The sequence below is a fragment of the Melitaea cinxia genome, chromosome 15 (genome assembly GCF_905220565.1).
Source record: "Melitaea cinxia chromosome 15, ilMelCinx1.1, whole genome shotgun sequence".
Classification (NCBI taxonomy): Eukaryota; Metazoa; Arthropoda; class Insecta; order Lepidoptera; family Nymphalidae; genus Melitaea; species Melitaea cinxia.
The window spans coordinates 13,869,953-13,885,431 of record NC_059408.1 but is presented as its reverse complement, the minus strand read 5'-3'; the positions used below and the strand labels follow the sequence as shown (position 1 = coordinate 13,885,431).

At 32.7% G+C, this 15,479-nt stretch overlaps 1 protein-coding gene and 1 pseudogene across 3 annotated transcripts in view; one reads left to right on the top strand and one right to left on the bottom strand.

Moving 5' to 3' along the window:
• Positions 1 to 15,479, top strand: part of LOC123660271 (glutathione S-transferase 2-like) — a 32,027-nt gene that overhangs the window by 4,770 nt on the left and 11,778 nt on the right. The window contains exons 1-4 of one of the 3 annotated variants that reach the window (XM_045595365.1): positions 6,631 to 6,644; positions 12,251 to 12,387; positions 14,050 to 14,217; positions 15,227 to 15,369. In XM_045595365.1, the coding sequence (XP_045451321.1) occupies positions 12,255 to 12,387; positions 14,050 to 14,217; positions 15,227 to 15,369 (444 nt within the window). In that variant the 5' untranslated portion in view covers positions 6,631 to 6,644; positions 12,251 to 12,254. Of the gene's footprint in view, positions 1 to 6,630; positions 6,645 to 8,353; positions 8,507 to 12,250; positions 12,388 to 14,049; positions 14,218 to 15,226; positions 15,370 to 15,479 lie in introns of those variants that run through there. The other 2 variants (XM_045595364.1, XM_045595366.1) reach the window with 2 other exon arrangements.
• On the bottom strand, positions 352 to 2,201 carry LOC123660189 (annotated as a pseudogene).

Here is a 15,479-nt window from a genome sequence, read left to right as displayed (position 1 = left end):
CCCTCGCAGAACACCAAATAATAGGCATGTGTATCAATGCATGTGTGATCCCCATTCATAAGAAATATCTGTATAGGTCATATAAATTTTTGTCATTGTCGGGGCGTTTGCGCTTTCGTTGTGTATGTTTTTGAATAAAGATTTTCATCCTACTGAGGACCTTTAAGTCTAAAAACTTATGATGAATATGTTAATGTTTCTTAAATCTTCAAAAAAGTCGTTCTTTTATTTAATATTATTGCTTCTTATTGGTGTGTTGCTAGGACAACGTTGCCGCATCATTATCACATTTATAATAACGTAATAAATTAAAATGAAACAACAATCGTTTTTATTTTAGGCTTTATTTTTTAAAACATTTAATTAACAAACGTCACAAATTTACTTTTACTTACGAATATATAAACATCTAATATATTTCATATTGTGCAACAATTTTCAACAAACTGTGACAATCTTTGAAACAAATCAAAAACCACTCGCAGATCAAAGTGATGACTAATGACTGTTATGGTGTTTACATTTCTGTTCTGCAGCATTATCGCTGTAAGTTTTTACTTGAGGGATGGAGTAAACATTGTCGATCACTTGCTGGAAGCTTGGGTACTTTTTGTCCAGATCAGGAATACGGAGCATTAACTTTAAGTAACTGATCATACCGGCGAACATGAAATCGGCCCAAGTGAGCTGTGTAAAAAAATTCGAATGAAAACAAAAAAACTAATTCCAAATACTCATTTTACCTATAGGTAGTATAAATACTAAGAAGCTATCATTAATTGTAGGCAAACTAAGGTACTTATTAATTGTAAAAACTAATTAGAAAAGCCGATTACAAAAATTGATACGATTCTATTTTTAGCTTACATTTAAAAAACATACCTACATAATATTTTTTACGAATCTGTTCCAATTTTTGTCCTGTTTACTGTCGCTTAGCAACTGAGCAAATATTAGTCGTTATAAAATCGATTGATAAAACTCACTGAATAATGTAACACAAACATTTCGTTCTAACGTTAATGGGGGCAAAGTAAAATAAAATAACCTTTAAAATATTTGATTACTTAAATATATAAATAAAGTGTGTTTTTAACATGATTATGTCGTTAAACAAAAAAAAAAGCTTGAAAGTTTTTGAAGTATCATATTTTAGAAGTATTGTTTTTCGACTGTGTCATGCATATACGTATTCAAATACGCACCTTTCCTGCAGCGATGTGTCCCTTGTTCTTCTTGATAATCTCATCCAGTTTGTCCAACATTACTGGGTACACGTTCTTTGAGTAATCCTCTTGTTTCTTTTCTTTACCTCTGCGTCGGCCTCGTACTGTACCGATGCCGCTTCTGTTTACAATAAATAATGTTTTATGTAGTTCATTATATGCTTGATAGAAATTAAAAATATTACAACTAAGCCTTACAATAGATCATTTATATCACAAACATCTAATTTAATAATAAGAAAATTTATATAACTATGCGGTGCTGAGGAACAGGGGAAACAACTACTTTACGACACTTCATGTTGCTAATCATACAACTCACCATGTATGTTACTGTTACATCTAATGGGGACAACTGTAATTAGTTTAAAGGTCATTCACGCTCTGATGCATTATAAACAATATTTGAGCTGATTCTTACACCGTCTATACTTGAATGATCTCGTTTATTTATTATTGATAGCACTATGTTTCTTTTTAAGTTTTACAAGTCCTATTTGCACGAATATCGTTCAGGAACTCCATGTTCTGGTCGATCTCGAAGTGATCTTCCTCGGTGTCCTGACCGTTAAGTCCATACTTCCGTCCGATGTTAAATGCTTAAATGTTAGTCCAAAATATTTATTGTTATGTCCATCACTGTTACTTCCTTTTGTGATTGGTTCCGATTTTGCAAATGTCACAGTTAACAAAAAGAAAAATTAAGCTTGTAAGTAGCCTTAAGCACATGTTTGTTTAAGTTAACTAGAGTTTAACTTCCTTAGTATCAGAACAACAACCTTTGTACAAGTCATGAACATGCCATTCAGATATTTCCTAAGAATGGGCCCAGTGTTCTTCATTCAAGATAAACTTCCTATAGGCGCTATTGTATGTAACGAGTAAACAACGAGTACTCATCACCAGTAATTCGTACGATAATTATTGAGTTGTATAAAACTAACATCGTGGGTAGGTTTCAAATATTTGATGCATTTATGTTTCCAATACTCATTTAGAGACAATACTAAATGACTAAAGGCTTTGTGAAATTTACTATATCATTTTTAATAAATAATTTAATATGATATTTATCCAAGACATTGTTTCTTTATCATCATATCAACCGTTGCAATGTGGTGGTGCAAGTAATCGCTCTTAACGTCTCGGGTTTGATTTTCGCTCTGGGTACCGATACCCTTTTGGGACAGCTATATACGTATTGTATATAAAATTATAACACTTAGTCAACTTAATCGGAGAAAAATTGTAATTAGTTAATATTATATATTCTGTACTTCTTTTAAGAGAACTTGTACTGTTCTTATGATATATAAACCTATTTAATCCCTATTATCTCTATTTCTTAAAAAAAAGAATATATCAATAATAGAACGCCATCTTAAGGATCTGTGGATAAGCTTGTAGCTATTGTCACAAATTGACAAGAAGGTATGATAAAATTTTAACTTCGGTGTCCATTTCCGAATGCGCAAAGTAAACGTATTCTTTCTTTTCGCATGTCTCTCAAACGATTTTGCAATTGCCAGAAATAAATTTAAAGTTTATATTTAGAATAATTTGTTACAGATGTGTTGTGAATTAATGGCGCTGTATTTCAAGCAAGACTAATTTTATAATATAACACAGGTTTTTAAATAGTAACTGCAGAGTTTCTTCTCGATTCTTCTCTGCACAATGTGGATTCCGAATCGGTGGCAGCTTTACTTTTAAATATAATTAATTAATTAATTAATAATACAAATGTAATTTTAATTTCTATAATGAGTATTCAGAAGTGCGTTTGAAGCTTACTTGAATAAGGCAATGTTTATATGTACTAATTAAACAACATTAATTTATTTTGTACTTAGATACTGATTAAATTAGTAAAATATATAAATATACTATATACAAACAATGAAAATGTAAGCCCACTACTACTGAAATAAAGATGTCTTTTTTCCCCTGCTGAAAATTCCAAATATAAAACGATGATTGTATGAGAACTTATTGTAAACTATTGTGTGTTTGAAACAGATATTCCAAAATTTTCAAACAATTTTTATCTGTTTTCATCTGGGTTATCTGGATTCAGACAGATCTATAGAGCCCAGATAAAAACAGATAAAATCGTGACACACAATACTTTACATGACTTTATTCAAATAATCTTCAAAAGTAGGTAGGTACCTTTGAATCGTCATTTTCCAAATAAAAATTATATTTGACTTAATTAATTAACTATCGTTAAAAGTAAACCTACCACTAACGGAATGTATGTTCTGCAGTGCGGAATTGGCAACATACTTCGCAGTTACTCCTTGAAAAAAAATATGATTTATTATCAAATTGGTAATACCTATCTTGCATGAAATAGAGTGTCACTAAATCCACACATCTTTGTCATTAATATAATAGTAGTTTCGTTTTAATACAAACTTTCAATTTTAAATTGAATGGCGTGTTAGATTATGTTAATATATAGAAGTGACCTCTGCCTAGCAACGGAGCATTAACAGGCCCACACCATTCATTTTTATTTAATATTTAATTAAAAGTACACATAATTATTGTTTAAGTACTAGATGTTACTTAAAGATAAAAAGACGATTTTGAAATGATATTTTTAATCATGTCATGGTTTTTAAATATTCTCTGCTATTATTGTAACTTCCTTATCAATTATCGTATATTTCTTCTTTAATAGGTATATAAATAAAATATAGCATAAGTATGACGTATCTATATATACTCATCATGACAAGCATATTTTTATGCCATTAAAGAGATCGATGGTCGATCATCGAACGTCGATGACCAATTTGACAGATATTTGTGGTTGGTCTTTTCTGAGGCCAAAGCTGGCCTTGCGAAGTTTATATCACTGAAAAGAAAAGAGACATATCATTTTGATCTTAGGATATATATCACTCATTTAGCTCTTCAGCTTATTTAGCTCAGTGAAATAATTTTATAATACAACCAAAATGCAACCTAATGTTGTCAACAAAAAATACTTTTTCGGTTGTTCAAAGCACGACGATTGAGTCTATGACCTTGTGAAATATGAATCGAAAAGATACAGAGTCATAGCTAACTATCTCTTTCTTTCGCATGATAAGCGCCATCGTCCGATCGAGTGGATCACTGGCTCAGTCTCGTTTACTCTCGCTCAGTACGTCAGTATCTCGAAAATGAATCAAACCTAGTGAGCTGGAGATATATTTGAAACGAAAGTGACATTCATTGACGAGTTACCCGAGTCTCGAAACAGAGATAATATTTTGATTGAGGTAGGACAGCAGGAAATATCTTGCTCAAAATTTGAAGCAGCCCGACTAGGAAAGTACCTCAACCTTACAGAAGATAACAGCTTAATAAAACTTTTCTTCTGTAGCGTTGTGTTCCTGAGGGACTAAGGCTCCTGGAGGGGGTCGGAGTTTAGGGTCGGCAACGCGCTTAAAGTCCTCTCCGTAGAACACCAACGTTCTGTTATATCCCATTTTATAACGTAGTAAAAGCTTCATAAGCATTTATATTATACACAGTATTTTTCCTTTAGTTTTATCATTGCTCAGCAACTGTATTGTTCCTTTTCTTCGTTAATATTATTTTATTTTAAAACAGTCAGTTAGACTCAGAGCCCCGAGTAGATCGGACATCAATTAAAATTCGGAAGTCAATTATCCAACATTGTGTCCAATCTTTTGAATAAAGCAGTTAGCGGTGTAGAGTAGTTTTTTTTTTTTTAAAAGACAAACAGGGTCGGCATCCTAACAGTTCGACATGCGGTATCTATATTGGAGGTGATCTGTTGGTGGGTGTTAGTTAAGAGATTACTACGGACTTCCTAGTGTCACAGGTGTCCATAGGTTATGGCCCGCAACACCTCATACAAACAACAGTCATCGTCAACCAGTTGCTATGACCTTGTCCCAAAGCGTCATCAAGTAGATAATAAATAAATATTCATAGACTGCCTTGAATTTTTTCTGTATAGATGAATATTTTACAACATAATGATGACTCAGCTTAAAATATCAGTGTCATGATGATGTGCAACTTTCGTGTCCAACAGATTACTATTTCTGACTGTACGTAGATAAAAAATTTTTTTTTATTTTATACCTACTCAGTGATTCACGCAGTGTTTAAAATTTTGTTCAGAGTTAATAGGTACTTGCGGTTTTTAACCGACTTTCAAAAAAGGAGGAGGTTCTCAATTCGACTGTATTTTTTTTATTTTTAACCGACTTCCAAAAAAGGAGGAGGTTCTCAATTCGATTGTAGTTTTTTTGTTTTTTTTTAATGTATGTTACATCAGAACTTTTGACTGGGTGGAGCGATTTCGACAAATTTTCTTTTAATCGAAAGGTCGTGTGTGTCAATTGGTCCCATTTAAATTTATTTGAGATCTAACAAGTACTTTTCGAGTTATATTTAATAATGCGTTTTTACTTGACGCTTTTTTCGTCGACCTACGTTGTATTATACCGCATAACTTTCTACTGGATGTACCGATTTTGATAATTCTTTTTTTGTTGGAAAAGGGATATCCCTAGTTATGTACCATGATAACGAAACTAGGATCTGATGATGGGATCCTAGAGAAATCGAGGGAAACTCTTGAAAATCCGCAATAACTTTTTACTGGGTGTACCGATTTTGATAATTCTTTTTTTGTTGGAAAGAAGATATCTCTAGTTTAGTACCATGTTAAGGAAACCAGGATCTGATGATGGGATCCCAGAGAAATCGAGGGAAACTCTTGAAAATCCGCAATAACTTTTTACTGGGTGTACCGATTTTAATAATTTTTAATTTAATCAAAAGCTGATATTTATCATGTGGTCACATATAAATTTTATCGAGATCTGATAACTGCTTTTTGAGTAATCTTTGATAACGCGTAGTTACTTGACTATTTTTTTGTCGATCTACGTTGTATTACTCGTCGATGTAATTGAAGTCGGTTTTTTTTCGTTTGCGAGCAAACACAATTATACTAAATTCAATAGAAAAGGAAAAAATACACATACGTCTTGGTATGTATGTATCAAATCTAACAATGCTGACTCGTTGAGTGTTTTTATTCCATTTCTTTTAATTTTGTAAATTTAATTGAATATTCTGCTCCCTCGTCTAAATGATGATAGACCTCTATCACACCGATTGTGTGACAGACAACGGAGTATTTACACCTTTCGAGCAAACGAGCCGCCAATACTTGTTGTTGTTCTTTGTAAACCTTTATTCATATTGCTTCAATCTCGAAAATCCCGGGACTGAGTGTTTTCAAATTCCTTTTTTCTGAATTAAGAAATTGATCCCGAATCCGGGATACGTATATCAAGTGATATATATTGTATTCGCCAGTGTAACTCATGTGCTTATAAAGAGAAAATAATTGTCCAAATATTTGTTCGAGCGACATCAGTAAGCGAACTGTTTTTCTCTATTATATTAAAATTTACATTAAAGCATTTTAATATAACATAAAACCACTGAAAATACTAATTTCATTAATTTTTGTCCACACATCTATATTATAAGAATAGATAAAAATAGGGTGTGACTGTGTCATGGACACGGTCGTGTGTACTACGTACATACGTGACCACGCCTCGTAACGGGCAATCTATACAAATAAATAAAATTGGAGTGTCTGTTTGTAATATTAAAATAACCACTTTCTTCTAAATGCTTAAAGATGTATACACGATACATAAGTATAACAAAATAACATTTTTTTAAAATTTTTGTCTGTCTGTTTCTTTCGGCTAATCTTTGAAACGGCTAGGCTGTTTTTGACGGGACTTTCACTGGCAGATAGCTAATGTAGTGAGAAGTAGCTTAGGCTACTTTTACTTTAGAAATTTATTTATTTTATAACTCTGCGAACTGAACAATAATTTTATTTTAATTCCACGCGGACGTTTGAAGCCCTTCCTAACTATATCTGATCTCTGTATTTGGCTTTTCGACACGTGTAGTCCAACATTATATATCTTCTTTGATATTATTAACCGACTTCAAAAAAGGAGAAGGTCCCCAATTCGATTGTATTTTTTTATGTATGTTACTCAGAACTTTTTACTAAGTGAACCGATTTCGATAATTCTTTTTTTAATCGATAGGTGGTGAGTATCATATCTTATTTAAATATGACGATCTAATAGGTTCGAGTTTTATCTAATAATGTATACCTAATTACTTGACTATTTCTCCGTCAACTACGTTATATTTATTATACCGCATAACTTTTCATTGGAAATACCGATTTGATGATTCCTTTTCTAGTCAAAAGATGTTGTTTGTTTTGTAGTCCCATTTATACAAATTGTACAATACATACAAAAAAAATTAAAAATTAAGTCAATTCATTAAAAATAGTCATAACAACACCATCTATCAGCGAATAGCAAAACTATCTACAAGCTGCAAACCAAATCTCTCTGCAAATCTAATCACTTTGGCGTGGCGTCATCTATCGGAATCTGATAAAACTACTTCGGTGATTATCGACCAAATGAATCTACTATAACGCAGTGAGCTATGTTATCCACTAAAGGGCAGTAGCAGATTTATTCTTAATAAATATATTTGAACGTTTAATTTTTGAGTTGTCACTAAACTACCTATCTAATAAAAATAAAAATGAATGTTGCTAAGCGTATATCTCGCGAATAGCTCGACCAATTCAATTAATATTTTTGCAAATTTATATTTTTGTATGTTTCTTAAGGCCTACGGAAGGTTTTAATACTAAAAAAAAAAAAATTACTATTTACTTGTGACAGAACGAAGTCTGTCCGGGCATTTAGTAATAGATATTTTTAATTTACTTGAGTACATATTTTTATTTACGTTAACGTACGTTGTATTATATCTATATATAATTTTATAGAGATCTTTTAACTTTCTGAGTAATCTTCGATAACACGTATTTACTTAACTATTGTTTCTTCACCTAGTTGTGTTAATGTTTGTCGTTTGCAATAAAACACAATGCCTCTCTGTGAATTAAGTTTAATTAAGTATAAATGTCAACAAATAAAGACGCAAAAGATATGCAGCATACGATTTATATTTCTACGATACTCGAGTGTTATCTGTGGAAATAGTTATGTTCGACCGGCCCCTATTGTTGATTCACTTGATTCACTTGATTGTTGATTCAGTACTTATTCGGTCATTCGCCGTTCAGTGTATTGGTTGGTCACTCTTGCGTAGTAACTAGTTTACTGTTCGATTAAACTGTATTTTTATATCGTTTAGCCGTGTGTATTATCACCAAGGTAAGTAATTAAAAGTATTCGATTAAAATTATAACATCTTTTAAAGACGAAATATATCTTGCTCACACTGGGGTAAGTTGTAGTAAAGTTGACCTTAAAGAAGGTACAATACTCAAGGAAATTACAATACAGAGATCACAGCTAAACTTTCAAGTAGAGTTGTGTTTCTGTGGTATGTTAGGTGGCCAGAGCTCCTAGGGTCCTCCTCTCCTGATGTTGTTGCGCCTATAGGCTACATATACGGTATCCGTTTACTATCGGGTAGGCCGTACGTTTGTTTGCTGACCTACTCGTATAAAAGATTTCTAGCCATCTCGGTGTTTTTAGATATCTGTTTTATACTCGTATTGTTAAAAAATATTTTTAAACTAGTATTTTTTTTAATATCCAATAATATAATTAATTCAGTAACTGTTTATAAAAATAAAGTAATTTTAAATCGAAACTTCGATTAGTTGGGTAATTAGTATAATATACGCACGTCGTGTTAGATTGTATACTAGCTATGCCCGCAACTTCATTCAATTTAACAATAAAGTTATTATTCCGTTCGCAGAGTTATAAAATAAATAAATTTCTAAAATAAAAGTAAGCTAAGTTACTCCTACTACTACTGTTACTATATCAGCTATCTAAGTCCCGTCAAAATCGGCCCGGCTGTTTCAGAGATTAGCCGGAACAAACAGACAGACAGACAAAAATTGAAAACATGTTATTTTGGTATATGTAATGTGTATACATAGTAACAAGAGGTTATTTTAGTATTAAAAACAGAAACTCCAATTTTATTTATTTGTATAGATTTATTTTTTCAACTAGATGACCTGGTGAACTCGGTATCACCTATATAATATGTATATTTTAGTGAACAAATATGGTCAAAACTTACTAAAAAAATTATCTACATTATTACATATAATATAGACATACACTTAATTATAATTAAAAATATTAAAATATATTTAGTAAACTAGCTGTGCCCGCGACTTCGTCCGCGTAGAATAGTGACCTTGCATAGCATTTTTTTCATATATCTTTTGGTTTATTTTGGATTATAAACACCGTCGTTATACGTGTTCAACGTGATTTATTAAATTGGCATAACTTTTTAATTTATGAACCGATCGAGTTGGAACAAACATTAAATATTAAGTGAAGCCTACCAAAATATATCAGAGAAAACCACACCTAAATCGGATAAACCGTTTCTAAGATTAGCGTGCAAAAAAGCACAGACAAACATACAAAAAATCTAACAATCATTGTTTTGGGTGCTATTTGCGTTGATAAAGGTCCCGATAATATTTTTTCTCATATATCTTTCACGACCAGACAGTAATCTGTTACATCGTTATATACATATATATTTATTTTATTGTATTAATTGCATTTTTATCATGTATTTAATTGGATTTTATTTTTATTGACTAGGTTTAAATTTATTTATTGGTTTAAATTTATTTTATTTTTCATGAAAATTATTGAATTGACGAAATTATTATAGTTTTTATTAATATAGATTATGTAATTTGAATTTATGTGAACTATGTAATGTGAAGTTTTAGTAATAACTTAGTTTTGTTTTGTTAAATGAAATAATGGAATTGAATATGATATCAATTTTTGTATTTTTATCTGCGTATGACATGTATTTAATACGACAACGACACTAACGCATTAGGATAATATCCTGTAATGTTAGATGTATGATGGGATAAATAAATAAATATAATAATAATTGTGTTTGCAGGTAAACGCAGAAAAACCGACTTCAATTATATCGACAAATAATACAACATAGGTAGACGAAAAAATAGTCAAGTAAATACGCATTATCAAGGATTACTCCAAAAGCTGTAATCAAATTACGATGAAATTTAAATGAGACCACATGATAAACATCGACTTTCGATTAAATTAAAAATTATCAAAATCGGTACACCCAGTAAAAAGTTATGTGGATTTTCGAGAGTTTCCCTCGATTTCTCTGGGATCCCATCTACAGATCCTGGTTTCCTTATCATGGTACCAAACTAGGGATATCTTCTTTCCAACAAAAAAAGAATTATCAAAATCGGTTCATAAACGACGGAGTTATCCCCGAACATAATTTAAAAAAATATACGGTCGAATTGAGTAACCTCCTCCTCTTTTTGAAGTCGGTTAAAAAAATATACGGTTGAATTGAGGAACCTCCTTTTTTTGAAGTCGGTTAATAAAAATATAAGCTTTACTTAACATTTGGTGTTTGTTTCACTCAACTATTATTATGCTGTAATCCTTTGTAAGGTACTTCCCCAGTCAGGCTGCATAAAATATTTAGTCAGATATGTCCTGTTCTGTCTTACTTCAATAAAAATGCTGGAAGAAGCAATCGGTCTCATGTGTGATTATCGTTATTTTTCCGCTCTTAAGTTGACTATATACCACTTTATCGCCTTACCTTTGACGATAAACATCATCATTTCAGCCTATCGCAGTTTACTGCTGGACACAGGCCTCCACAAGTTCGCGCCAAAAAATGGCGTGAACTCATATATTTTGTTCATAGTCACCACGCTGGGCAGGTGGGTTGGTGACCGTAGGGGCAGGCTTCGTCGAACCGAAGACCCTGCTGCCCGTCTTCGGCCTGTCAAGCCAGCAGTTTGATAGCTACTTCGCCATCGGTCGGCTTTTCAAGTTCCAAGGTGGTAGTGGAACTGTGTTATCCCTTAGTCGCCTCTTACGACACCCAAACATACCCCATAATGTAACCTAATTTGAAAAACATTATCTTGAAGTTTTACTGCTGGATTCTAGGATTTTTTTCAAACCCTTTATATTTGCATACATGCCTATTTGAATAGCAAGGTATAGTTTATCGACATGGATATTTGGATTTATCAATAAAATTTCCATGTTTTTTTCCCTTGAAGACGAGTACATTCCACGATATTAGATTATTTCCAGCTCAAAATTGAATTACGGCAATTTGTGTAGTCTTAGCAGACCCGACACACTTCTTGTCTTTGTGAATTATCAAACGCATTCAATAGACATACATTTAAACAAATTCGTTAAGTTTTTTGTAATTTTCCAATTTTCCCTTAATGATTTTTTTTATTCCGTTAGAACCTTTTTTAAAGTATTAGAAAACCGCACAAAAAAAGATGAATGTACGAGAAGGGGAAAAAAAGTCGTTCTCAAGTTATGGTGGGATCAGGAGGATTAATGGAAATGCTATCTTTACTGCGTTTATAAGTAAGTCTTAGTATGTTTAAAGCGTTGTTTGCGATAAGATTTAGTGTCTGGGTAGTTGAGATTCTGGTCTACTTGTTTTTCTCTTCTTGGGTAATCGCTACTTCATCACTTCAGCCTAATACAGTCCACTGCTGGACATAGGCTTCCCCAAGCTCACGCTAAAAATGGCGTGAATTATGTGTGTTTCCCATAGTCACCACGCTGAGCAGGCGGGTTGGTGACCGCAGGGCTGGCTTTGTCGCAACGAAGACGCTGCTGCCCGTTTTCGGCCTGTGTATTTCCAATCCAGCAGTTGGGTGGTTCCGCCATCGGTCGGCTTTTTAAATTCCAAGATGGTAGTGGAACTGTTTTATCCCTTAGTCATCTTTTACGACACCCACGGGAAGAGAGCAAGTGGCTATATTCTAACTGCCGTAACTCCACATCGTTACTTAAATGGGTATAATAGAATTACAGGTATATTTTAAGTTTTAATAATTTTTATAATTTATCATTACATTTCAGAACCATGCCAGAAGTCAAGGTCTACTATTTTCAAGTGAAGGCTGTTGGTGAACCCATTCGTCTGTTGCTTGCCTACGGTGGCCAGGAATTTCAAGATATCAGGCTGTCGAAAGCAGATTGGCCAGCTTTGAAACCGAGTTTGTATAGATAAATCAATTTATAAAAAATACTTATTATATTTATTTGTACATTCGTAATGAAAGTGAATTTAAATTTGAACATTTATGAATATAATTATGAACATACGTTATAGGTGCATCATCAATAAGAGCAGTATCTATATTTTTTTTTTTTTGAATATGCTCTAAGCACTTGCAAATTTCAGTAAATTTCGGTTTAAATTTTATTAAAACTTGAACAACACTATAACTCTTTGCTTTGGTAGTGCGAATTTCGATAAGATGTGTTCTATAATACAGTCAATTTGTAGGTATTCTTAGGGCCGCTAGTAGGAAAGTTTTGGGGTAGTTCTGATTTCTTTGATGCCGAACGGTTGGTCTGAAAAAAAAAAACCATATAGTGATTTTTGTTGAGAATTTTAAGTACTTTAATTTCTGTAATGCTAATGTTTAATTTTTTGCGATTTTTTCAATGTTGCGTCACGAAATTTTTTTACCCGCAAACCTCACATTTGAACACCACACCGCAAAATACATATTATAGAATGAAAGAAACCAGAACTACCCCAAAACTTTTCTATTAAAAACGCAATTTAACTGTGTTATCTATGTTAGGGCCAATCAGTGTATACAATGACAAATAAGGCCAAAATCCTAATCCACAAAAAGTGTTTAGATAAAACAGTCACAACATCCAAATACTTCATAACGATAAAACAAAAATGAAATATAAAAGTGATGAAACTATTTTAATATTAGATTGCGTTATCTTGTAAATACTGACAAGTGTAGATTAATTCTATAGACTTTATCTCGAGAAGCTGTTATTGTCAATATGATAAAGAACTAACAATAAATAAAATTTAACTGAGGTAAGGCACAGCAGAAAATATCCTGCTTAAAATATGGAACAGCTCGACTGAAGAAGTACCTCGACCTTACAGACGATCGCAGATAAATAATACTGCTTTCAAGCATAGTTGTATTATTGTGGAGAGTAAGGTGACCAGAGCTGGTGGCTGGCATACGCTTGCGATGCTTTTGGTGTTGCAGGCGTCTACATGCTACGGTAGTCGCTTACCAAGTTTCTATCAGAGTGCCTAGCGCGTTTATACGTGAAGATTATTTTGGTACAAGAATTTAAACAGTGCAGCCTAGACGATAAAGACTAGTATACGATACAATCGATACAGTCATCTAGCGGCAAACGCGAGAACTAGCTTGAAATCCCGAATTTCTCATACAAAATGAAGTTAAAATTTACGCGCGTTATTGCGAGACGGATTAAACAAAACTCGCACTTAACTAGGCACTCAGATGAGCCGTAGACTTGTATGTCGATCTATAAAAAAGTAATATTATAGTTGTAGTTATATAAAAAAGTATATTAATTTTGTACATATTTTATCATAATTTATAAGACCACCTACTTTTTTTCAAGTAGGTATGCGTGCGTCGTTTATTTAGTTTATACAATTGAGTTTTTTTGAAACATTAATTGCGGAGTTCCTTACCGATTCTTCTGTACAGAAACTAAATTCCAAATCGGTGGTAGCTTAAGCTAAGCTTAAGCATTAATTGTGTTTAATTTATTAAAATAGAATATAATTTTAATTTGTAAAATGACGATTTAAAATACTTTTACAGCCTTATTGAATAAAGAAATTTGTATATTTACAGCGATGCCCTTCGGCCAAATGCCGGTCCTCGAGATCGACGGCAAGAAGTACGCGCAAAGTACAGCCATCGAGCGCTACCTCGGCCGGAAGTACGAGCTCGCCGGCAAGGATATCGAGGAGGATTTCGAGATCGATCAAGTCATGGACTTTTTCACCGACATTCGTCTCCGTAAATATATTTTTGGAATATTCTCAAAAATGAAATTCATTCATTCATTCATTCTGTCACTATGGGCCAATGGCTAATTAAAGCACGTATTTAAACGGGTAAACAAAATGTGACGTTATGTGACACGAGTGAATGTGGGAATAAAAATTAGAATTAGAATTAATAAACGCTTCACACTCAACGGGATCCCCCAGTAGGATTTTCTCTTGTGTTGGGGTTCCGGAAACACACACAGCATACAAATATAACGCCCAGACCACGACTAACATCTATATGGTCGATATAAATGTCTGACGTGAGCAGGAATCGAGCCCGCGACTACCAGCGCAACAGCCAGTGCAATTATCGCTGCGCGAACGCGTCGTCATGATAAAGTACATATTATACAAATTATGGTATTTCCTCAGTAGTAGTTTCTTTCTTATACGGAACATTCCGCGATTGTTATTTTGACACTTCCGGAATACGCCATCTATAATATAAAAATGAGTCGCTGAATGTGTTGCTAAGCGCAAAACTCGAGAACGGTTAGACCGATTTCGCTAATTCTTTTTTTAAAATATTCCTTGAAGTACGAGGATGGTTCTTACGGAGAGAAAAATTCAAAAAAAAAATTAATAAAATTAAAGAATCGACTGTTAGGCGATACGAAGTTCGCTGGGTCAGCTAGTATTCACATAAAAACATGGCTTTTTTTAATTTTTATTGTACACCATTAAAAGATACAAAAAAAAATAATAGTAACATAAAATGTAAGATGTACAAAGGCGGTCTTATCGCTGAAAGAGCTGAAGAGAGGCGTTCCGTGTAAGTAAAATACGAGCGCATTATTCACCATCAAAATTTATACTGTTTGGTGAATTTATAGTCAGCACAAAATTTATAACTATTTTAGACAAAAATAAAAAAATAATAATAATAAAAAAAATACATTTGTTTGTATCAGTTTTTTATATAAAAAGTAATGTATTGTATTTAAATGAATTTTATAATTATTTATCTTTTGCAGGAGCTGCAGCTGTTTTCAAAGAGTCAGATGAGGCACATAAAGCAAAAATGCAAAAGGAAAACGAAACAAACCATTATCCGGGTATGCTGAAGAAGCTAAATGAAATAATCATCGAAAACAATGGACATTTGGCTCTTGGGAGGGTAATGTATATTATCATATTATCATTTGAATGTTTGTGTAAATAAATTTTAGCTGATATGAGTCAAATCCAAATAACGACGTATGTACTTATTAATCGTAATAAATAGAT